The following is a 22,319-nucleotide window of genomic DNA, read 5'->3' as shown; positions in this document are numbered from 1 at the left end:
ACATTACAGCCCCACTGAGGGGCTGTGACAGCCTCTGGATCCCCAGGCATGTCCTTGGGGAGAAGTTCTGCTTTCCTTCCACACCCGAGAGGGAAGCCAGGGTTTGGGAGGCAGAAAGCCATTCCGGCTAGAGGCCCAAGACAGGCTCTGGGTGGAAAGAAACACGTACCAGCTGAGAGAGGAGTTGGGGCCAGCCTTGACTGAAGGCCCTTCAGGGCCAGCTGGTGGTGCATAGCGGGAGGAGGTCGGAAGGAGCTGCTGGCTGCTGGGGTTTATGTATGGGGTGTGCCTAGTGGGAGGGAACCCCGCTCTGGGGGATGGAGGCCTGGCCAGGCTGAAGGAGGCCTGTGCAGATTGGCCAGGAGAGCTCGGCCGGCTGGCCAGACAGGGTCCCCTCCCCCAGGAGGCATGGAGGGATTCACGCTACAGAAGAGTGATTCACCTTTTTTTGGAGCCCCACAACTGAGGTGCTCCTGGTAAGTCCCTTCCCTGTTGCCTGGGGCCCTGTACTGAGAGCTGCTCTCCCCGCAGGCCTAGCAGAGTGGGCTCCCTTCCTGCTCGCCTTGATGGCCAAGTAGACCCAAGAGTGGGTGTTCTTCATGACCAGCCTAGAGGGAGGGACAGAGACCTTGGCCTAGTGACCCAGGCTCCCTTGTCTAACCAGAGCCGCTGCAAGTGCCTGAAGGGACTCAGGAAAATGTGGCTCTATGGGGCACCAGCTCGGGGAGGTCCCAGTGGTGACAGGTTGTGGGCAAGGGACACCAGCTGCCTCTACATCTTCCTCCCGTGTCTCCTCCTCCTACTGCCATGCAGTGGGCCTGACTTTGCTGAGGCATGAACCTGCCTTGGGGCTGGAAGGCGATTGAGGATCAGAGGAGAGTCCTCCTGGGTTCAGGCTAGGACTTAGGTCAGGCAAAGGCCAGGGGAGTGCAGGGCTGGGGGCTGAGGCTGGCAGCAGAGGGATGGAAGGGTGAAAGTCAGGGTTTGCTTGCAGAAGTGAGGCCTTCCAGATCAGAGGCCATAGAAAGTTGTCCGTGCCAAGTGGGTGTCGGTGCACCCGGTCGGTGCCTGTGCTGAGGCTGGGGCAGTGCTCAGCTCTGGGCACTGAAACAGGTTAGCCTGTTTCAGGATGGGGGCTGCTAAAGAGAGTACTAGACTGGCCAGAGACCTGGATCACAGCCCGTGGGCCAGCAAGGTTTCACTTTCTCCATTTGGGAATCTCTGTCCTGCCCAAGTCTGACTTAGTAAGGAAATGCAACCTAGTCCTTCATAAATGAAGGGCTGTGCAAGTGGGTGGGACCTGGGAATCACCTACTAAGGTATATACAGGGAAACTGAGGCTCAGAGACAGAAAGATGCTGGCCCAGGTTCACACCTGGCCTCCAAGGTAGAGCCAAGCTTGGGACGTGACACCCTGTGTCACACCATGCTGTGCCCCGCAGGAGACACAGAGTACCAGGACAGCCAGAGAGGCCAGGAAGGGGCTGGCGCCAGGAGGCCAAGTGTCATGGGCTTAAAACACCCGAGGGCTGGGCCCCAGACAGACTCAGTGATGAAGGTATGGCTCTGTAGGTGCTGTAGTTCACAAAGGGCTTCTGGGCAGAACCTCCCCTTTTTTCCTAATTTGGAAAAAAAAATGCAGAAGAGTCCAGTGAACTCCTAGGGATCTGCTGCCTCATGTGAGGAAAGCGTGACATTAGACGTCCTGCAGGAACCTCTCGCAGCCCCAGCCCCTCTGGCTGCATGGATTCATTTGTATGATCTCGACATTGATTGGGTTATTGATGTTGCTGCATGAGCTGTGTGCACTGAGCTGGGTTTGAAACTTCAGTCCTCCCTTTTGACTCTGAAATCCGAGATTTCAGAAATGATCCGGCTTAAAAAAAAAAAAAAAAAAGCAGGCAAGCTCCTCTGTTCCCTCTAGGAACACCGCAGAGGCCCTCATGACACACAGGGACAGGGACAGCATCCGCAGCTGCCACGCCGGGCCCTTGGGGGTCTCTTGGACCGAGGTTGGTGGGCCTTCCTGCACTGGGTCTGCAGGTCTGGTGGGGATGCCCCCCTGCTCGCTGCCTCCCCAGCAAATGATGGGGAAACGGTTCTCTGAAAGCCGCACAAGGATGTGACTGCACCCTCCAGGGAAATCATGCTGAAGTAAAGGCTTCTTGGCAGCGGTCATGTTTTTTCTGCGGGACTGTCTGCCTTCATTAAGACTCATTCCATCAGGCCGGCAGCCGGCCTCTGCTCAATCGGGGAGGATGGAGCCGGACGGCAGGACTTGGTGTTTTTCCACTCCAGGAGGGGCCGTGCCGGCCGGCTCAGCTCGTGGGAAGCAATGGTGAGCCTCGTTCCCCTGAAGGCCTGGGACACACCATGGGCTAGGGAGCTGTCCTTCTGCCTCCACTTTCCTTCTCAACTGGGGAAGTTGAGGCCCAGAGAAGGAGGGGCGCTTGTCCAAGGCCCCTCCAGACAGTCAGTGGAGCCAGGCTCAGATTCCAGTGGAGCCAGGCTCAGATTCCAGATCCAGTGGTCCCCAGGCCTGCGCTGGCAGCATGTAACCCTGAAAGGGGGAAGAAAGACCCGCAGTTGCTTGCCAGCTTTCCTCTGATTCTTCTGTAGGCTCAGACTGGCGGGCATGTCAGAGTGGACAAGCGAGCCTGCTTTGAGTTAATGAGGGTGGGAGAACCATCTTTTTAATCTGAAAGACCTGGATAATTAAGCCAAACTGAGGACGTATTCCTCCCTGACCCCCATTGCCATCCCTAGACAAATCCTGCCCTTCTCCTGCGAGGAATTAGACTCTTTTAAAGAAACTTCCCTGGTGGCTTAGCAGTAAAGAATCTGCCTGCAATGCAAGAAACCCTGGGTTCAATCCCTGGGTTGGGAAGATCCCCTGGAGGAGGGCATGGCAACCCACTCTAGTACTCTTGCCTAGAAAATCCCATGGACAGAGAAGCCTGGTGGGCTACAGTCCATAGGGTCGCACAAGAGTCGGACAGGACTGAGTGACTGAGCAGCAGCAAAGAAACTTCTTTTGGTTTAGGAGCCCAGCCAGGTGCTGGGTTCGTGGTCGGGGTTGGAAGAAGGCAGTTCAGCCCCAGCCTTGCCAACAAGGTGAAGGCAGAGACTGAGTTCCCCCGGGGAAGGCGGAGGCCCAGTGATTCACCACAGCACCTCCCCACTTCCTCTGGTCATCTGCACCCACCACAGCCCTGGACACCCTGCGGCTGGTTACATGGCACAGGGCAAGGCTGGGAGGATGCTCGGGACATCTGGTCCGGTGTCTGCGTTTCTGGGTGGGGAGGTGAAGGCCAGCGATGGCAGGGGGCTTCCCCAAGTGAGCCAGGAATGGAACGCAGTCCCCACCACTGCACTTGCCCCCATGCTGCCATCTTTTGGAAAGCTTGTCTCAAAAGAAAGAGCCAGAGGAGGCCCAGGGAAGGATGGAGAGGCTAAATGGAAGCCAATGGAAAGAACCAAGACTTTGTGCAGAAACATGGACATTCAGGGGGTCTGTAACTAAAGCCTGTGAGACCAGGAAGATAGGCCCCTCCCAGGAGCCAGGTCTCTTGATGGCAATGCAGGCACAGGAGAGACAGGCTCAGAGGCAGAGGGATGCTGTGCCTGATGCCGGGGGCTCCAAACGGCGGATTCCACCTCCCATCCTCTCCTGCTTCCCTCACTGTCGTTTCACTTTGTCCAGTTTTTACTAACTGTGTGACCTTCAGTTCAATTCAGTTCAGTCGCTCAGTCGTGTCCGACTCTTTGCGACCCCATGAATTGCAGCACGCCAGGCCTTCCTGTCCATCACCAACTCCCGGAGTTCACCCAAACTCATGTCCATTGAGTCCGTGATGCCATCCAGCCATCTCATCCTCTGTCGTCCCCTTCTCCTCCTGCCCCCAATCCCTCCAAGCATCAGAGTCTTTTCCAATGAGTCAGCTCTTCGCATGAGGTGGCCAAAGTACTGGAGTTTCAGCTTTAGCATCATTCCTTCCAAAGAACACCCAGGACTGATCTCCTTTAGAATGGACTGGTTGGATCTCCTTGCAGTCCAAGGGACTCTGAAGAGGCTTCTCCAACACCACAGTTCAAAAGCATCAATTTTTCGGCGCTCAGCTTTCTTCACAGTCCAACCCTCACATCCATACATGATTACTGGAAAAACCAAGGCCTTGACTAGACCGACCTTTGTAGGCAATGTAATGTCTCTGCTTTTCAATATGCTATCTAGGTTGGTCATAACTTTTCTTCCAAGGAGTAACCTTAGGTAAATCATTTAGGCTCTGTGCCTCAGTTTCCCCATTGTAAAAGGGGACAATAATAGTATCTCCTTCATAGGGTGGCTTTGATGATTCATGCAGTAATACGTGTGAAGTGCTCCTAACAGCTTCTAACATGATGAGTACTTATAATATATGCTGGTTTTTAAAGTCTTACTTGTGGCCACCCTGAGAAGCTCTCAATGAAGGGTTACCTGCTTCAGCGTTAGTGTGAGTGAATGTTTGGAAGCTGACCCAGTAGCTCCGTTTGGGGGTTTTCCAGCATAGACGCTCTGGGCTGAGTATACAATCGGGGCATAACTTTGCAGCACTCTTGCCCATGTTGCAGGATTTAGGTGTGTGTGTGGTGTGTGTGTGGGATGGCCGGGGGTCCCCTGGTCACACCTGTGCTGCAGGAGGAACCTGCAGTGAGTGTGTTCAGTGAGGGTTGGAGGGAGGGCAAGGCAGAGCAGCAGTGCGGGCCAGCTCGGCTGAGGAGCAGGGGCAGGAAGGGGTGAGCGTGGGTGCTCAGGAGCTGGGACTGCTGGGACTGACTGTCACCTGGATGGGGGCAGGGCCAGAAACAGGAGCTGTGGGGATGATGGAGGCCACATCCATGGGCTCTGATTCCAAAGAGATGAACGTCCAGCCCTTTCCCCTTTGTCTGACAAGCCTGGTGTTCCCGGCCCTCCGCGGTCCTTGGCGGTCGCTCCTGAGTCCCAGAGCGATGTTTCCTCACCTTTGTTTCCATAGTTGACAGTGGCCCGCAGCCAGTGCTTCCCAAGTGTCGGGTGCTGATGGCGGGGTAACTGTTTCCAGAGGAGCAGGCAGGCTTCCTGAGGCTGCAGACACCCCAGGCACTCTGAGTCTCATTTCCCAAGTGGTTGAGCGCTCGCTTGTCTCGTTGAAAGATTGCCTGGTGTCGGTGGCTTGTCGTCACTTTCACACCAGATGTCGGGGGCTCTCCGTCCTGTCAACTCTTTGGCCACAGCCAAATGTCAAGTGGGGACACTTCCATAAAGACAACAATCAAAAGGTACTGTTTAACGAAGCATCCTCCACACTCCAGGCACTGGCCGTGGACCTGACGCACATCATCTCATGTAAATCGCCCAACACGATGCAGGAGGTACGACTGCCACGGCCAGTTTAGGAAGTGGGACATGGAGGAACCCTATGTCACGTTGCCTCCCACTTTAAAGACACGGCACCACAACAGCCTAGGTGCAGACGGCCGGCTCCATGTGCCAGGTTCTAGGTTGCGAACATGTGCTGCCCCCCATGGTGACCTGCGTCCTGGTCTCCAGGTTCTCCTTTCCTACCCTGGGGAGGAAGTACAAACAGCAGTTTCCTCCCAACAGCTCAGCCTGGAGCTTAGGGTACTTGGTAACTGAACACATGGGAACTCCCTCCGTACTCCTGGGAGCCCCGGCATCAAGCCCCTTTTGTTCCTTCAGTAGCGGAACGCTCAGACACTCAGCCTGCCTCTGTAGGAATTTAGCCCAGGATCCAGGGCTGGGCAAGAAGCACAGTTCTGTGGAGCCCTGGAGACAGAAAGAGCGTCTGTATTTGACTGCTGCTCCTTCTCCGTTATTGACTTCATGCACTAGGGGCCTCTTGTGTGTGTGTAAGTGACTTCAGTCACGTACAACTCTTTACGACGCTATAGACGGTAGCCCACCAGGCTTCTATGTCTATGGGATTCTCCAGGCAAGAATACTGGAGTGGGTTGCCATTTCCTTCTCCAAGGGATCTTCCCAACGCAGGGATCGAACCCACATCTCTCATGTCTCCTGCATTGGCAGGTGGGTTCTTTACCACCAGCACCACCAGAGATCTCTCTGCCATTGTTGACACCACTGAGTACCTGTCCTTCTTAAACCCTTTTGGTCCTAAGATAGTACTGGCCCCTCTCCGAGATCTGCCCTTCCTGCCTCCCTCCCTGCCTCTCTCATATACTGGAGTTCCACCAGGCTCCAGCCTTAGCCCCACCTCTGCCTGGTTCATCCTCTCTCTGGGAAATCATAGCCACTCAGAGTGCCCAGGACACCTCATAGGCTGGTGGTCCATAAACCTCTACTCAGCCCAAGCTGCTCTCCTGGGCTTTAGAGCGACAGCTTCACCTGGATGGGGGGGTGGGCATGGGGGTCCCTCGGGGGGAGGTCCCGCATGCATCTCCTGTCACCCCACTCCCCGCCCTGTGCCCACATTTCAGCTCCACCATACACTCACCCCAAACCCTGCAGTCATCATGAATCCTCCCTTTCCCACGTCTCCACACCCCGTGTCTAAGTAATTAGCAAGTCAGGCCACTTCCTGTCCACACTTTGGGTCTCATCCCCTATCAGCTGGAGGAGCACAGGGCACCTCTTTGCTTGCATGAGCCGCTGTCTCCGGGGCCCGGGTGTCAGGACTGGCCCAGCTGGGGTGGTCAGGGCGTGCCTCTGTGTGGGGTGGCAGCAGTTCTGGGCCCAGTCTCCCAGGCTCTGTCAGAACTCGCAGGCTTTTCTTGCACGCACCTCTGGGCCCTGCCAAGTCTCCAGAAGCCCCTTTGCTCCCGTGGGTGATTTTCTCAGCCTGCTCCTCCTCCAGCCCTGCTGGGGCCCCCTTCCTCTCGGCTCTTTTCTTGGTCCTCATCTGCGGAGGCCCCAGTCCCAGGTTCTGTCTGAGTCCTCTGGGTGGCAGAGGAAAAAGGACAGGCCCTCTGCCTCACGGCTGTGTTGTCTCTAATTTCTGCCACTACAGGCCTAAGCTCGTTTCCCTTTCTGTCCTCAGGCTGCAGCCTTCAAACGCTCGCAGGACCCATTGCCTGGCCTTGGCCATTGCAGACATTGTGTGGAGGGCTGGCGGCTGCGAGAGAGCCGTGGTCACACTGTAAGTGCTTCCCAGGGCTGTGTTGCTACTGTTCTACCTCGGGCGGGCTGGGCTGCAGGCGAGCTGGCTGTGTGCCTTCTCGTCATTGGGGAAATCGTCTTCTCATGCAGGCGGTCTGGGTTGAAGGACTGTGTCTGTGTCCTCCTAGACCCCTGCCCTGTGCTCCAGGTCAGGGGGAGCCCAGAGAGTTGCCCTGATGTGCTGGGCAGCCCTGCCCTGGGAGAGGGCCAGCCCTCCGCATGGCCCCAGTTGAGAAGGTGTCAGATTCAGGGATCCCGACCCTAGGGAGCGCTGGGGTTAGCCTGGGCCTAGACCCCTGGGCCCTGGCAGCCTGTTCCCCTCTGTATTTCTCTGATCTGAAGACCCTGGAAAACAGACTCTAGGCCTAGCCAGTCCCCAAAGTACGCTCCCATTTGCCGTGTCTCTCGGGCCTGTGTTCAGATGAGGAGACTCAGAGAAGTGAGAAGGCGGTGGTGGAGCCAGCGCAGTCTTCTCCCTGCCTGTCCTGCTAATGGAGGACCCCACCCCCATAATCCACAGAGATGGTCTGCCGGTTCCTCAGCCTGACCCTTGAGAGTGGAAGCCTCACTTCATTCCAGCTGTGTGGCTAAGCTTTAGACAAGGGGGTCAGCCCGCTAGGGCGCAGTGGTCAGGAGAGCACAGCGCTTAAGAGACTCTAAAGGCTGACTCCCAGTGCTGTTGCTTATGGGCTGTGTGACCTTGATGAATTGACTTGACTTCTCTGTGCCTAACTTGTTTACTCATCTGGGAAATAGAGGCGATAGCAATGATTGCTTAATGGAGTGATTGTGAGAATTGAATTGAGTCAGTATAAATGATATATAATAAATTGTAGTATCATTGATCAGTTTAATCATTTGTTCATATAAATCAGTGGTAAAGAGTCAGATGAAGTGCCCAGGATAAGTTCTGGCACATACTAAGCATCAGGTCAGTGTTAGGGATTATCGTCGTCACCACTGTTGTTCTCATCGAGGGCTTGTCCTTGGTACCCATGTTCCAGTTAACCTACAAACCCTGGCCCTTAGGATATGCATGGAGAAAAATTCAATTTCTCCTCACTTTACAGATTAAGAAACAAGCCCAGAGAGGGGCAGTCCAAGGCTGCCCAGCAGGCTCGTGTCATAGTGGCTCCAAACCCAAATGCCACTCCTGGTCCATGCCGCTTTTGGCTCCACGTACAGAGGCTGTGTAAACAGATGACCTCCAAAAGAGGCTGGACTTCCTCAGGTCCCTAAAAACCACGGGCAAGTGAGCATTCCTGTCTGGAAATATGCTCGTCAGTGGGTGAGAGGCAGACTTTTGGCTGCCAGGATCTGGGTTTGGTTATCCCAGGCTCTCTCCTTCAGCTGTCCTTTTTTTCCACTCTATATCAACCCCCTCGCCCCCCACTCCCGCCTGTCAGTGGAGTTCTCTGGACCAGCTTCGTGGGTGACTTCAAAGCGGCGAAAGCGGCACTTGGCTCCCTTCTTTCCTCTGGGCCACCTTTCTGTTTGTCCTCCCTGAGTGGCTGTGTGGTTTCACCCTGGCTCTAGGGCATGTCTTCTCTGCGAGCAGAGACTCACGCATCTTCTTTTCCTTTTTAGGGCTTCGGGAACACAGCACTTCAGTCCAACAGGGAAATACAAAGCAGATGGAGTCTTAGAAACAGTACGGCTTTCTGGAAAATTATCACGCGAACTTTGGCTTTGTTTGGGGACAGTCTCCTTTCATATAAGTAAATCGCTTGGGGCTGGGCAAGCCCTCCCTGTGCCCAGGCCAGCAGAATCCTCCACCTGGGGTTGAGGTGGGGGGCTTTCCAGTGGACTCCAGCCAGAACTGGCTTGATGGCTAAAAGGCTGACAGGAGCTCTGTCACACAGGTTGTACAGAATCTGAAGTCCCTACAGCACTCTTTTGGCTCAACCCAGCCTTCCCTGTGCCCTCTTATGTCATAGAATCCTCTCTGGGATTGCAGTGAGAGGATGCTGGGGGTGGGAGGGAGGGGAAGTGGAGAGCAGAGAAGAGCTTTGATGGACAAAGCCAGACTCGAGAAGACAAGGATGGGAAACTGTGCGACGTGTGGACGTGCAGAAACTGTGACACTTTCCCACACGTTAACTGCTTCACTGAGAGTTTCTCGTTTACTTTGTTTATTTCCTTTTGGACATATGTGTCCTGGGATCCTATCTGAGGATCTCACTTTGTCGAATGTTTTCTAGAAAAGTGTTTTTTTCTGACCTGCCTGAGAAAGCCCAGGAGACTCATGATCATTGCTTTGCACTGAACTCAGGACACTGCCTGCTGGGCTTAGAACTGGCTGGCGGTGGTCATCTGGTACAGGGTCACTCACCCTGTACCCACCTGGACACCCTGCCCTCAAGGTGCTTCTCAGAAATCTGAGACTAGCCCTCAGGGTTCAGCCCTACCCATCAGCCTCACATGATATGAGGACTCCTGGGCTTTTGTCCCACGGTGTCTTGAATCCTCAGATCTCTAAAGGCAGGTCCAGTGTTGCAGCAAGGTGGCAGCCCCAGAGACCCCAAATGGACCCTGCAGCCCTTAAGTCACACATAGCTGCGGGAGCCCCTCTGCACTCCTGCTCCTGAGGTCACCGCTCTCTGATTGTAGAGTCATTCCCCGTGGGGTCTGCTAGCTACGGGAGTCAGGGCCACAGAAGCTCATCCAGCATGGGGTCCATCCACCGGGCCTGGCTAGTTCACCCTGTGTGTTTGTGTTTCTCAGCTCATCCTCCACAGTTTGACCTGCTATGAGGAGCTGGTGACTTTTCTTCAGCAGAGCATCCATCAGGTACGAACCATGGTTTAGTGTGTGGGATGTGCATTGCTCAGCTTCTGCTTTCTTTGCGGAAGAGATGCTGGTGAGCTGGGGTTGTTCCCCATTCATCCCCAGCCTGGGGCGGTGGGGTGATGCCAGCTGGGAGGCCAAGGATCTGACCTCTGTCACTGAGTCCTAGAAGTCGGGCCACAGCTACAGATAAAGGGAGCTGCCACAGCGAGGGCTGCAGAAGCAGAGCAAGGATGGAGTGGGATCAGACTAAGGGAAGCTGTGATCAGACTGTGATTATGAGAGCCTTCCCTTTGAGGGCGAGCAGCTACCTCTGCAGGTAAAAACCCCTTTGTCAGTGGGTGGGGCCCCGTATCAGCTGGGGAGGTGCCTAGGACGTGGATCCCTGGGCTGGGTTGGAGGTATGAGCACTCTTGTTGGAGACCCTAATAGTAGAGGACCTTGTGTGGTGTCTTGGGAGGCAGGGCTGGGCTGGCCAGGGCCACTAGAACATCCGTCTACTGGAGGAGAGCCATACGTCTGCTCCTAACTATGAGATGGGGCAGAACCCAGCCAGCGTTCAGAGAGCCGAGGGAACTGAGAGTGTGGCTATAGCCATGGGGCTCCAGTAGTGAAGAACATTGTCTCTGGAGCCATCTCCCTGTGTTTGCATCTAGGTTACACCCCTTGGTAGCTCTGTGACTTTGGGCACCCTAATGCACCCACTGTGCCTCAGTTTCCTCCTATGGAGCGTGAGGACGGTGACGGAGCCAGCCCCAGAGCTCCGTGCGCAGAGCGCCTGGAGCACTGTGTCCTGTGCCGTATTTCCAGTGGTCGTTAGCTTTCACTGTGGGTGTTTATCACCCTGGTTGTGATCTCTTAAGGCAACCTTGAGACAGGTTAGTTATAGTCAGGTAGAAATGGGAGGGAAGCATGGCTGAGAGGAAGCAGCCTGAGGCAAGGCTAGGGATGGACGCCCTGTGAGATTCCCAACCACCAGGCCACACAGTTCTAATGTCTATGTGCTGGGGCTGCAGGAGAGAAAGGCAACGAGGCCACGCTCTTCTGGGGCACAGGCCAATCTCCTGCCATCCCCTCTGCCCTCGCTTCAGCTGTCCAGGCTGTGGGATCGGCCCTTTCAGGCTCCAGAGAAGGCATGAGAGCATTTGGTGGTGAGCGCAGAGGGCGGGAGGACTCATTGGTTATGGGACCAGGCTGAACACGCCTGCTGTCAGAACACCCTCCTCTGGCACAATTCCTGGAAGACGCTGAGGGTCCGGGCATAGCCCGGGGAGTGTTCTGGCCCTGACAGCACAGATGCCCCTTGGGTAGAAAAAGGGGGCCTGTACTGAGACCTGCACAGGGAGGGTGCCGTCCCTGAGGTGCCGAGCCACCTGCAGTCCACTCCCCCAGAGCTGATGCCTTGGGCATGACTTTCCCTGAGGAGAGGCCCAGAGCCTGGCCTGACCCGGAGTTAGGTGGGAGGGGCTCTGATGTAGGAGGGGTCCTGGCCTTGGCGTTGGGAGTCCTGGGTAGGCTGTCACTTGCTGCCTGTCCCTGGCTTTTTCTGTTTCTTCATGGGCATCACCCAGTGGGCAGTCTGTCAACACAGCGCGCTCACCTCCGGCCTGGAGCAGGGGCCCTGGGACCTTCTCTGTTTTATTCCTTGGTCACGTGTGGCCTCAGGAACGTCACCAGGTTTCAGTGGCCTCATCTGGAAAATAGAAGATGGAGCAGTTGGGGGGTAACTTTCGGCTCTTTGTTGTCCAACTGTGATTCTTAAAGAAGAACCTTAAATGCATGGGAAGGAATGTCTTCCAAATTACATACGAGGCAAGCTAAACAGGCAGAAAGGACGCCTTGTATTAAACACACCAGAGCAGTGTGAGCTTATAGCAATGCATCTGAGAGACGAGCAACTCCGGACAGCATCATGTGCCTTTAGGAAAGCCAGGACCGAGGCCACCTATATCCACACTGTCAGGTGAAGCAGAGCTGGAAGAGGGGAGCTCTGTGGAGCTACTGTGGGTCATAGTAGGGCGTGACTGCTCACATTGTCCAAAGATCTGAGGCCCTGTCATTGCCCTGATGGCCCTGGGGTGATCCTTCAGCACGAAGATCGTCTACATCCTTGTCTATAAATGGGGTCTCCCTCCTCCCTTGGCCTGTACCCCCAGGAGTTTTGATGAAGCCCAAGCCAGACAGTGAATGTGAAAGAGGTTCTGCAAGTGGGGTCCTCACAGCAGTGGGAGCTGCCTTCTTCCTGCCACACGTCTGGGCTCAGAGCAATTCTCCGTCCTCTCCTGGCATTGATCTCTGGGTGCGAGCAGTCAATATTTGGCCCTTGCTCTGGAAGGCGGTGTTTCCCGCCTGCAGTTGAATTTGTGTTTTTGCTGGAAACTGTTGAGCCATCTCAGCACTCCCCTCACCAAATTCATTTTTCATGGCCTGGGCCTAAGAGGGATTCCTCGTGCCAGGCCTGGAAATTAACACGGAGCCACGTCTGCCCAAAATAAATAGCCTCCTTACTGTGTTTTCATTACAGCTCACCCTCCTGGTGAGATGTCTGGCCACCGCCCCCTGCGAGCTGGGGGATGGTCCCGCCCCTGCCTCCTACTGGGGTTCTCAGTGGACTCAGGTCTCTCCAGAGCCCCAACAGCTCAGGGGAATGGCCCCTTCTTCCCAAGCAGTACCAGACATTTTTCCAGACCCTGCTGGTGCGTTCCAGCCCATTTGCCTGCCTGGGCTCTCCTTTCAATGCAGGCACTTTGCCCTGTGGCCGTCCATGGCTTGGCAGCTAGAATTCGATGAGATAATTTTAATAAATGTTTTTTAAAACCAAATGGGATATTTGGTGTCATTCAGTCGTGTTCCAGCAAAGGCCAGATGCTCCGGGTGGGGGTCATGTCCAGTCTCACCTAACCTGTCCACACAGACAGGCATATCCTTGGCTCGGTGAGTGCTGCTTGGAGATGTCCCCAGGACAGTGGAAAAGGCTGGCCTGAGGATAATAATAGTTCTCTACATTTGCAGAGAGAGTTAGGCTTACAACGGACATCTGTGTTCATTACTTCATTGCAGTCCTGCAAGTAGGGGGAAATAGGCCCTGGGAGTGCCGTGGCCTCCCCAGACAATTGGCAGAAGTATGTAGGCATTTCAGAAGGGGAAGCTGAGATCCAGAGAGCTTTGTCACTCCCTAAGGCAACAGGCAAGCCTGTAGTAGAGCCATGACAAGGGTAATCGTGGCCTGAATCCTCCCGGACCTCTGTCCCCCCCGCCCCACCCCCGTCCCCATGCAAGGATATTAGCATTACTCTTTGCAATTGTCAGAACATTTCCACCGACCTGGCCTCATAGGATGTGCCCTGTAACCCAAGGAAACATGCGACAGAGATACTCGTTATCCCCATTTTGCAAATGGGAAACTGAAGACGACAGAAGTGAAGTGACTAGCCTGAGGTCACAGAATTAGATGACACTGATTTAAGATTGTTGTCAATTCATTCACTCCATTTCTCCACACCCCCCCAAAACAAACAAACAAACAAACAAACTTAAAGTTACTTAGGAGATGCAGGAGACGCAAGTTTGAGCCTTGGGTCGGGAAGATCCCCTAGAACTGGAAATGGCAACCCACTCCAATATTCTTGCCTGGAAAATCTCATGGACACAGGATCCTGGTGGGCTTCAGTTCATGGGGTCGCAAAGAGTCAGACGCTACTGAGCTCACACAGAGATAAAAAGTGATGTCCTTGGTTTTTTGTTTGTTTGTTTTTTCGGTACTTCAACTGTAATAAACCTGCCCTGTCTTGCCTCTGAGTCTTTGCATATGCTTTTCCTCTCACCTGGAACAAAGTTCCCTTCTCTTCTGATTCCTCCGTGTCCCTTGGGTTTCTGTCCAGACATTGCTTCCTAAAGAAAGCTTTCCTTGACACTCCCTCCTTCCCAAAGCCTCAGGTCTGTATTGACAGCCCTTCCTATGAGTTTCCAGAGAACCTTGTATTTCCCATCAGCATAGAGCCCCTTCCCCACCCCCCTTTTTTCAAGTTGCTCGTGATTCTTTGTTTCCTGAGTTACTTCTTGTGAGGGCAGGCCTATGTCCACCTTGTTCCCAACTTCCCAAGTAGAGCTTTAGCAGGCACATCCTCTTGGCACAAAAAGTTCATCCAGTAATTGTTTTTTTTTGGAATGACTGACGAATTAAATAGGTGAAAATAAAGATTTTATGTGTATGTAATATTTAGAAAATGCTATGCTATGCTAAGTCACTTCAGTCGTGTCCGACTCCATGCGACCCCATAGACGGCAGCCCACCAGGCTCCCCGTCCCTGGGATTCTCCAGGCAAGAACACTGGAGTGGGTTGCCATTTCCTCCTCCAATGCATGAAAGTGAAAAGTGAAAGTGAAGTCACTCAGTCGTGTCTGACTCTTAGCGACCCCGTGGACTGCAGCCCGCCAGGCTCCTCCATCCAATTGAACTATAGTTGATTTACAAGGTAGTTCAAGTATATGACATAGCAATTGAATATTTTTATAGATTATACTCTATTTAAAGGTATAAAATAGTGACTGTATTTCCCTGTGTTGTACAATATATTTGTGTGATATACATGATGGTTTGTGGGCTTCCCTGGTGGCTCAGATGGAAAAGAATGTGCCTGTAATGCGGGAGACCCAGGTTTGATCCCTGGATCGGGAAGATCCCCTGAAGAAGGGCATGACTACTCCGTATTCTTGCCTGGAGAATTCCATGGACAGAGGAGCCTGGCAGGCTGCAGTCCACATGGGATTGCAGAGTCAGACCCGACCGAGTGACTAACACTTTCGCTTTCACAAGATAGTTTGTACCTCTTAATCTCCGACCCCTTTCTTGCCCTTCCCCCTTTCCCTCTCCTCACTGATATATATCTGTGAGTCTGTTTCTGTTTTATTATTTAATTCATTTATTTTTAGATCCCACATAAAAGTGATAACATATAGTATTTGTCTTCCCCTGATAAACTCTATATTTTGACGAAAAGAAAATATTATCAGAAGTCTGAACTAAAATAGTTTGAGTAGTTGAATATCATATTTGGCTCTGAGCTACCTAGCAGCCAAGGCAAAACCAAAATGGAAATACAGTAAGTTATATAATTCTCATTCTTCCAGGAAAGTAAACTTTTTTTTCAGTTTTAAGTTCAAAAAGAAACTGATCACCCATTAATAACAATGACTATTATTACAGGCAGCATCTCCAACCATAACTCACAGAAGTGGTATTGTCCCCATAGGAGGATGAGTAAGGCCTTCACACCCATTTGCAGCTGGGAGAGCGTTCCTCTAGGAAGCAAAAGTGACATAGTCCATCCTAGTCATTCATGGCCTCTGGGCCTGCCGGGCTCACTGGAGAGGTGGGCCTTGAGGACCCGCACCAGACTGACTGTTAACGCAGGTGTCAGGCCCTGTTTGAAGTACTTAATCTTAAGTACTCAGGCGATCTCACTTAATCTTCACAACAACCTCATAAGGATGGCTCCTGTTTGTATGATCCTTGTTTTACAGATGAGAAGACTGGAGACGAAAAATTAAATGTCCCTGTGGTCACATAGCTAGGAGTTGGGGTTCAGAGCCGGAATGTAAACCCAGGCAGCAGACCTCCGGCTCCAGACCAGGGTTTGAGACTAGGGGAAGGCAAGTGGGGCACTCCTGAAATTCAAAGGGGTCCCCTCAAACCTCAGTAATCAGCATAAATGACATTTTAGTGCAATAGTTAAAAACTCTTAAAATTAATCTGAAAAAAATTCATGATGAACAGCAAAAAATTTTGAAAAGACAGGCTCTGCCCTTGCACTTGCCAGGCTCACCTCACTGGCACCTCCCCACCTGACCCTCCTCCATCCTGCTCCCTGCCCAGTGCAGTTCTTAGGACCCCGTAGGAATAAGGGATTTGGAATCGGAGGGAGCCCCCTGGATTCCCAGTGGGCTGCCTGCAAGTTGTGTGACCTTGGGCCAGTTGCTCAATTTTTGAGCCCAAGTTTCCTTGCACAGCAGAGGGCAGTGAATATGGTGTTTATCATATAGGCCTGGGGTAGTTTTAGTTGTTATAATGAGCAGAAGACACTTGCATGGTAGTAGAGGCCAGCACTGTCCACGAGCTTCCAAGACTCTGAGGCCATGGGTGTTTACTCCCTTCGGGGGCACTGCGTCTGCTCCATTGTCACTCAGGCTTGTGTGTTCCTCATCCCTTTGGGAATCTGGTTTGGGAGACCTGCATGGAGTCTGCTGTGGGGCCATCTGGCAACCTCTGGGACCCAGCTTGAAGCAGCTGGCTGGCTTGGAATCAGCCTGCTCCCGGGGGTATGGTCCCCAAGGAACCCAAAGGAGGGAGGTGCAGACACTTGATGGGTTCTCACTGCTTTCTCCTCTTTCCAGTTTGAAGCAGGCCCTTACGGATGTGTCCTGCTCACCTTGTCGGCCATCCTGTCCAGATCCACAGAGCTGTGAGTATCTTCCCCACTTAGTTCCCAGAGCTGGGCTTATCTGTCTGGTCACTGCAGAGCACACAGTGGGTGCTCAGTGAACCTGGTGGAAAGGATAAATGGGGCAGTGAACTGGGGGATCAGTAGGCTAGTCGGGGAGAGAGCAGTTTCATCCTCTGTACACGTGGGCAGCACTACCTTCTCCTCCATCTCCCCACATGTACTGGGGGGTGCAGGGGACTCAGATCCAAAAGACTCCCCCTACACCCCCTCAAGAGCTCATAGCACCCCTGGGGTCCTAGCAGCACTGCAGTGGGTGAGTACTTGAGGGTGCACGAGGACTCCCCTGGATGTGTGCAGGGCTGGACAGTTGAGGCTGGGAGCTGGGAGATGACCAAGGGCACTGTGGACATGCTGTAGGCCAAAGCAGTCCCAAAGGCTTCCAGGTTCGTGTCTAGAGCCAACTCTGAGGGGTACACCAGGGCCTTAGAGGCTGGGGGAGCAGGGAGGTTGGGTCCCCGACTGGTACTCTGGGCATCTCTGTCAAACTCAGGCTCCCAGGCTGCCTGAGAGCTGGAGCTCTGCCATCACCCCCATTCCCTGGGTGCTTTCTAGGCCTCTTTTCCATAGTTGTCACCTGAGCGTTGTGTCACCAGGGAGGGTACCAGATTAACAGCACATTAATAGGTTTGTAAAGTAGAATCGATTACCCCATCTACTTTCAAGCAGAGCGCAGACCCCAGAGGACATGGAGAGCTAGGGGGATAAATTTTCACTTGACGGGGTAGCAGGGTGTGTATGTTGTTGGGGAAGATTTGAAAACAGCTCTGAGTAGGAGAGGTGGTAAGAGTAGCTATGGGGTGCCCAGACTGGCGGGGGGCCCGGCAGAAGGAGATGCTTGCTCCCTGATCCTGGGCCTGGGTGGGTCTTGTCCACCTTCCCCAGGCCTTGGGTGCTGGTGGGAGAACAGGGAGGCCAGAGCTCTGTAGCCTCGTGCTGCGGGCTGGCCTGCTGCTCACTGCTACTGACCTTATTAAATGCGTGTGTGTGCACTTTCTAATGGCATTTTTCTTCTAATCCTGCCATAATGATATGATTCATTCCTGGCTGGGCTCACGTGCACGGAGACCGTAAGCCGCTGCTCTGCGTTCTCCCCAGGCCTGGGTTTGCTAATCCCTGGGCTGACCGGTGTGTGGGGGACAATCTTGAGCTTCCTGACGGGAGGACCAGACCTTTCTGCAGTCCTCTGGGCCCGTTTCCCCCTCTGCATGGGGGTCCCCTGACTCTGAGGGTTGAGGTCTCTGTGCTTAGAGTGTCTCTGCTGTTGGTTCCACTTGCCAGCCTGGAAGCTGGGCCCCCTGTTCAAGCGCATGCTCCTTAGGGAGCTGCTCGTGCAGCCATGTCCATCTGAGGGGCTTTCGGGGCCCCCCCATCCAGACTCTGCTTCATGTTCTCCAGAGCTCCACCAGTGGGATGGCTTCTGCCACCTCCCCGCCCCATCCAACCAAGTCAGACCCCTAGGTGCCTGCCTCAGCTGTGGTACCTGTGGGGCATCTGTTTTGGGGTCGGCTGCCCCACTGCACCAGCCCAACCTCATGCCCATGGGAAGGGACTGCCAGGCCCCTCCGCCTCCACCATGCACAGACACAGAAAGGGACATACACATACTCAGACACACACATACACATGCAGACACACAGCACTGTAGGGTCCTCTTGGCCCCAGAGAGAGTATGTAAAGATGGTCTCTCCTGCTCACGGCCCCTGAGGACCTTCCGTGTGAACCGGAGGCCTGTGGTTCTGAAACCTTCCTGGGCAACTACAGCCATCCTGGCCCCTGCCTGCCAGGAGGACCTCACAGAGACCCGCTCAAGCATTGGCCCCGGCAGTGCATTGGCGGGGTTTGTCTTACTCCTGTGGCTCCCCTTTCCCTTCTCCTAAGTAAACAGCACAGAGAGCATTCTCATCAGAAGTAAGAAGGACAGCAGCCAGCATCTAGGAAGCTTCCTACCTGCCGGGTCCTTGGCTGTAACGTTTTACACGAGACGCGTTTAATCCGCACAGCAGTCCTGTTGGGTGGCAGTTGCCACCTCTGTCAGCATCTCTTTCAGATGAGAAAACGAGGCTCTGAGAGGCGAGTCGAGTGATTTGCCCGAGAGTTACACAGCTCACCTCGGGCAGCTGGGTCCCAGACAGGACTCTCTGGGTTTGTTGTTTAAGGACTTGAACTTGGGAGTAAAACAGACTTGGTTTCATGCCTGCCTCCATACAGCTTTGAGCCCGAGCTTCTTAACTCTGTAAAATGGGGCTGATAATTCCTACCTCACGGGGTTAAATGAAGAAGTGCCTGTCGTGTGCCTGGCAGGTCTCCAGAGGGTGGAAGGTCTTGGATGGCGGCTGTGATTAGTCCCGTCCCATCCTAGCTGTGCTCAGAGCCTCTCTTGTCCTGTGCTGTCCTGTCTTGCCCTCAGCCTTGGCTGGGTGCCTCGTGGTGTAGATCAGGCCATGGGGATGTCCTGCAAACGGGGGATGGGTCCTCCTTGCTGCCTGGAGACTCCTCTCTACAGAAATCCCGGTTCTGCAAACACTGCTTAAAAACCACAGGACCAGGCAAACCCAAGGGCCTCCCTGCTCTGGGGTTCAGATTTAGCTTTGCTGAATCCTTTGATACCATTTCAGGGTGATCTGGGGCATAAAGTGGGTAACCCAAAAGAGAGCGCAAGTCTCTCAAATCATATACATGGGGCATGACGCGGTAACCCAAAAGAGAGCACAAGTCTCTCAAATCATATGCTCTTCAGCCAGGAGAAGCGGAGCAGGGATGGCTGGGAAACACACCAAGTTCTTCACAAACATAGTGTGAGTCTGTGTGCGTGTGTGGCCGGATGTGTGTGGATGAGAGATGAGTGAGTCTGGAGGCCCGGGTGTGAGATGATGTGGGTGTGGGTGATTGTATCTGAGACTGGGAAGGGTAACTTGATTGTGTGTGTGAGGAAGTGTGAGTGTGACCGAGGGCACGGCCAACCCTCCTCCTAGCAAGGCTCTGAGATGCATGTCTGGGTCCCAGGGGAGGCTGTCACCCCAGAGTCATTTCCTCGTGTCCGTGGGCTGTCCCCAGTGCTGGGTGGAGCCAGGGTGAAGGTACCATGGACAGACAGATGCAGCAGGGTGCAGCCTGCCCCCTTCACCCCCAGAGGCTGAAAGAACCGCAGCAAAGCTGGCCTTTGAGTTTTGTTTACTCCAGGCTGAGTGCAAAGCCTTCAGAAGGCTTTATTATTTTTCTGCTTGATTTCAAGCCATCTATTTTCTTTCCTAAGATCTCGAGTTGCTTACAGTAAATCTCATGCAGGCTTTCATGTTCGCCTAGCCCCCCTGCTTTCCAAACTGCCCGGCCCAGAACTTTCCCCAGCACATTCTCAGAAACCCCAAAGATGCTCAGGGTTGTGGGGTCAAGGTCAGCTCCATGCCAGGCCTACAGAGCACAGCGCAGGGGTGTGCCAGCCCCTCGGCACAGGGAGGGCTCGGGCAACGCCCCTTGGGTGACTTAGGCCCAGGGGGTGGGGGGAGATGGCTTGTGAAGAAAACCTTTTCATTCAGTAGACCTTTGGCATTCATTACAGTGGCAACTTTGGATGCCCAAGGGCAGTCTTGAAAGTTCAGAAGAGGCAGTACTTTGTCATTTGCTGAAGTAATTTTTGGGCAGCACAAGCCAGGCACTGAGGGTGTGGAGCAGCCCCCACGCCATGTGGCTCTGTGTTCTTTGTAACCGTCTCCAACACAGTGAAAACAGCAATGCCGTGAAACAGCCTGGAACTGAAGGCCAGCCATGAGTGCCGGTTAGGCAAAGGCAAGTGACAGAAAGGCAGTTCTTACCATAAGCAGAACACTATTAATTGATTCATGTCACACCCAGGGCTTTGGGAGTGGCTGGATCTAGAAACCCAAACAGTGTCTTTGGGACTGCGTGCCCTCCCTTCTGTCTCTTCACTCTTCCTCCCTGTGTCTCTGCCATGTTCCCAGGGGAGCCTCCTGCATGGTGGGCTCCAGGGAGCCTTTTCACTGGCACCCCTCAGCCTACAGGGAGCTGTGTCATGTCCCCACTTCTGATACCTAATAGTGGCCAGGCCTGGGCTGCACCTATTGTGGGGCACGTGAACTCAGGGAGCTGCCCCCGAAGGTGGTCAACCCCTCCTCCCCCTGCCCAGACCCACCACACTGGCTGGGGAAGGGATCAGGAAGGTTTGGGCTGTATGGCGAGGAACTTGAGGTGTGGGACATATCCAGGAGCTGGAGGGGGCTTGAGCTTGGGGGTGGGTTATGTCTGGGCCCGGCAGGACACCCTCAGAGATGGAGAGAAGCAGCAGCGAAGCTTCCGGTCTGGCTCAGGGGGGCTGGGCTGGCTGGTGGCTGGTGACATAGGGATTTGAACAGAGGGCTGTTCTGGTTGAGAATCACAGGATCTTGGTGGCCCCGGATGTGCTGTCCTGGTGGGAAGGGATAGACAAGATTCTCATCAGCGTTCTCCTCCACCCTCCTGTTGCACCCCCTAAACCCGAGCCCAGGAAGGGAGGTGCACACAGAACCACCCAGACTGCGTGCCCTGACTCCACCCTGAATGGAGCCTCGCCTCTCTCCCCTGTCTCTTCCAGGTGGGACACGGAGACCAAGCAAAATGGTTAATGGCCCTCCTTCCTAACATGGCAAGTTCTTTTGACTATAGGTGGGAGACTGGATGAGAGGAACTTTCTCAATGAACAGGTCACCTTTAACCTGGATTTGAATTCCAGTGGAGGCCATATTTGAAGGCAAAAGGAAAAGAGGATGGCAGAGGACGAGATGGTTAGATGGCATCACCAACTCAGTGGACATGAGTTTGAGCAAGCTCCGGGAGATAGTGAAGGACAGTGAAGTCTGGCATGCTGTTGTCCATGGGGTCACAGAGTTGGACAAGACCTAGCGACTGCTAACAACAGCAAAGGAGGAGGGGTAGTGAGTGCTTTCAGCGGTTGCATCTGAAGACAGACAGAGCCCGGGGGCTGGATGCAGAGAAGAGTGACCAAGCCCAGACCACCCCAGGGTTAGTGGCAGAGCTGGGAGGGTCTCTTGATGTCCGGTGCACCCAGCAGCCCTCCCCACTGACCCTAGGGCTACACCTGCTTGTTCCACGAAGGGCTTGCTCAGATGCCTGGGTAGAGAGGACTGGCCTCAGGAGGAGAAAGAGACCATTTACCTTTGGAAGGAATCTCCTGTTCCAGTATAGCTTCAGCTGCTTGGGTGGGAAGCATGTTTCCGCCTGCCTCTGACCACGGCCTAGGACCCCACTTCCAGAGGCTGTTCCATAAGATGGATATGGGCAGGCTCACATCATTTAGGGTCCATCTGCTGTGCACCTGCAGGGTTAGGGCCCAGTTCTGGGTGCTGTGGGGCTGGACGGACAGTGTCACCCTGACCCTCCAAGTCCTTGCTGCTTGGAGGAGCAAGGCTGGCACCCAGAAAGCAGTGGGTATGGGGGTGGCCCTCTTTGGAAGGGGGTATCCACAGAGAGATGGGGCATCTCTCTCTTGGATCATGGGAGGTGTCTCTTTATGGAGGAGATGACATATAGCAGAGCTTGAGGGCTTCATTGGAAGGGTCGTGGCAGGCAGCAAGGATAAAGCGGTGACGGCCAGCTGAGAGGTCTTCAGGGAATGGTTCCTCCAGGTGTGGTTGGAAGGAAGGTGTGGGCACGTGGGGGGCAGACCAGGAGCGGTGAGGGGGGAAAGGGATGGGGAGGGAAGGGCTTGGACATCTCTGTTTTCTCTTTCTTCATTTAGGTCCGTCCCTCTCTCTCCATCCCCGTACCTTGCCCTGTTCCTGGGTCCCTGTCTAGCCCGTTCCTCTTTAGGGCCCCTGCCGGCAGAATGGACATAGCACCTGTTCCCTCCCATCTGGGGAGCT

General features: G+C 54.1%; 1 protein-coding gene across 4 annotated transcripts in view; it reads left to right on the top strand.

Moving 5' to 3' along the window:
- The window catches only part of MINDY4 (MINDY lysine 48 deubiquitinase 4), a 118,517-nt gene that overhangs the window by 68,862 nt on the left and 27,336 nt on the right, over positions 1 to 22,319 (top strand). For all 4 annotated transcript variants that reach the window (XM_061414216.1, XM_061414215.1, XM_061414214.1 and 1 more), the window contains 4 exons: positions 7,038 to 7,136; positions 8,744 to 8,807; positions 9,881 to 9,946; positions 16,337 to 16,404. In XM_061414216.1, the coding sequence (XP_061270200.1) occupies positions 7,038 to 7,136; positions 8,744 to 8,807; positions 9,881 to 9,946; positions 16,337 to 16,404 (297 nt within the window). The remainder of the gene's footprint in view (positions 1 to 7,037; positions 7,137 to 8,743; positions 8,808 to 9,880; positions 9,947 to 16,336; positions 16,405 to 22,319) is intronic.

This window comes from Bos javanicus, chromosome 4, assembly GCF_032452875.1.
Source record: "Bos javanicus breed banteng chromosome 4, ARS-OSU_banteng_1.0, whole genome shotgun sequence".
Taxonomy (NCBI): domain Eukaryota; kingdom Metazoa; phylum Chordata; class Mammalia; order Artiodactyla; family Bovidae; genus Bos; species Bos javanicus.
This window is presented reverse-complemented; position numbering and strand designations above follow the sequence as displayed.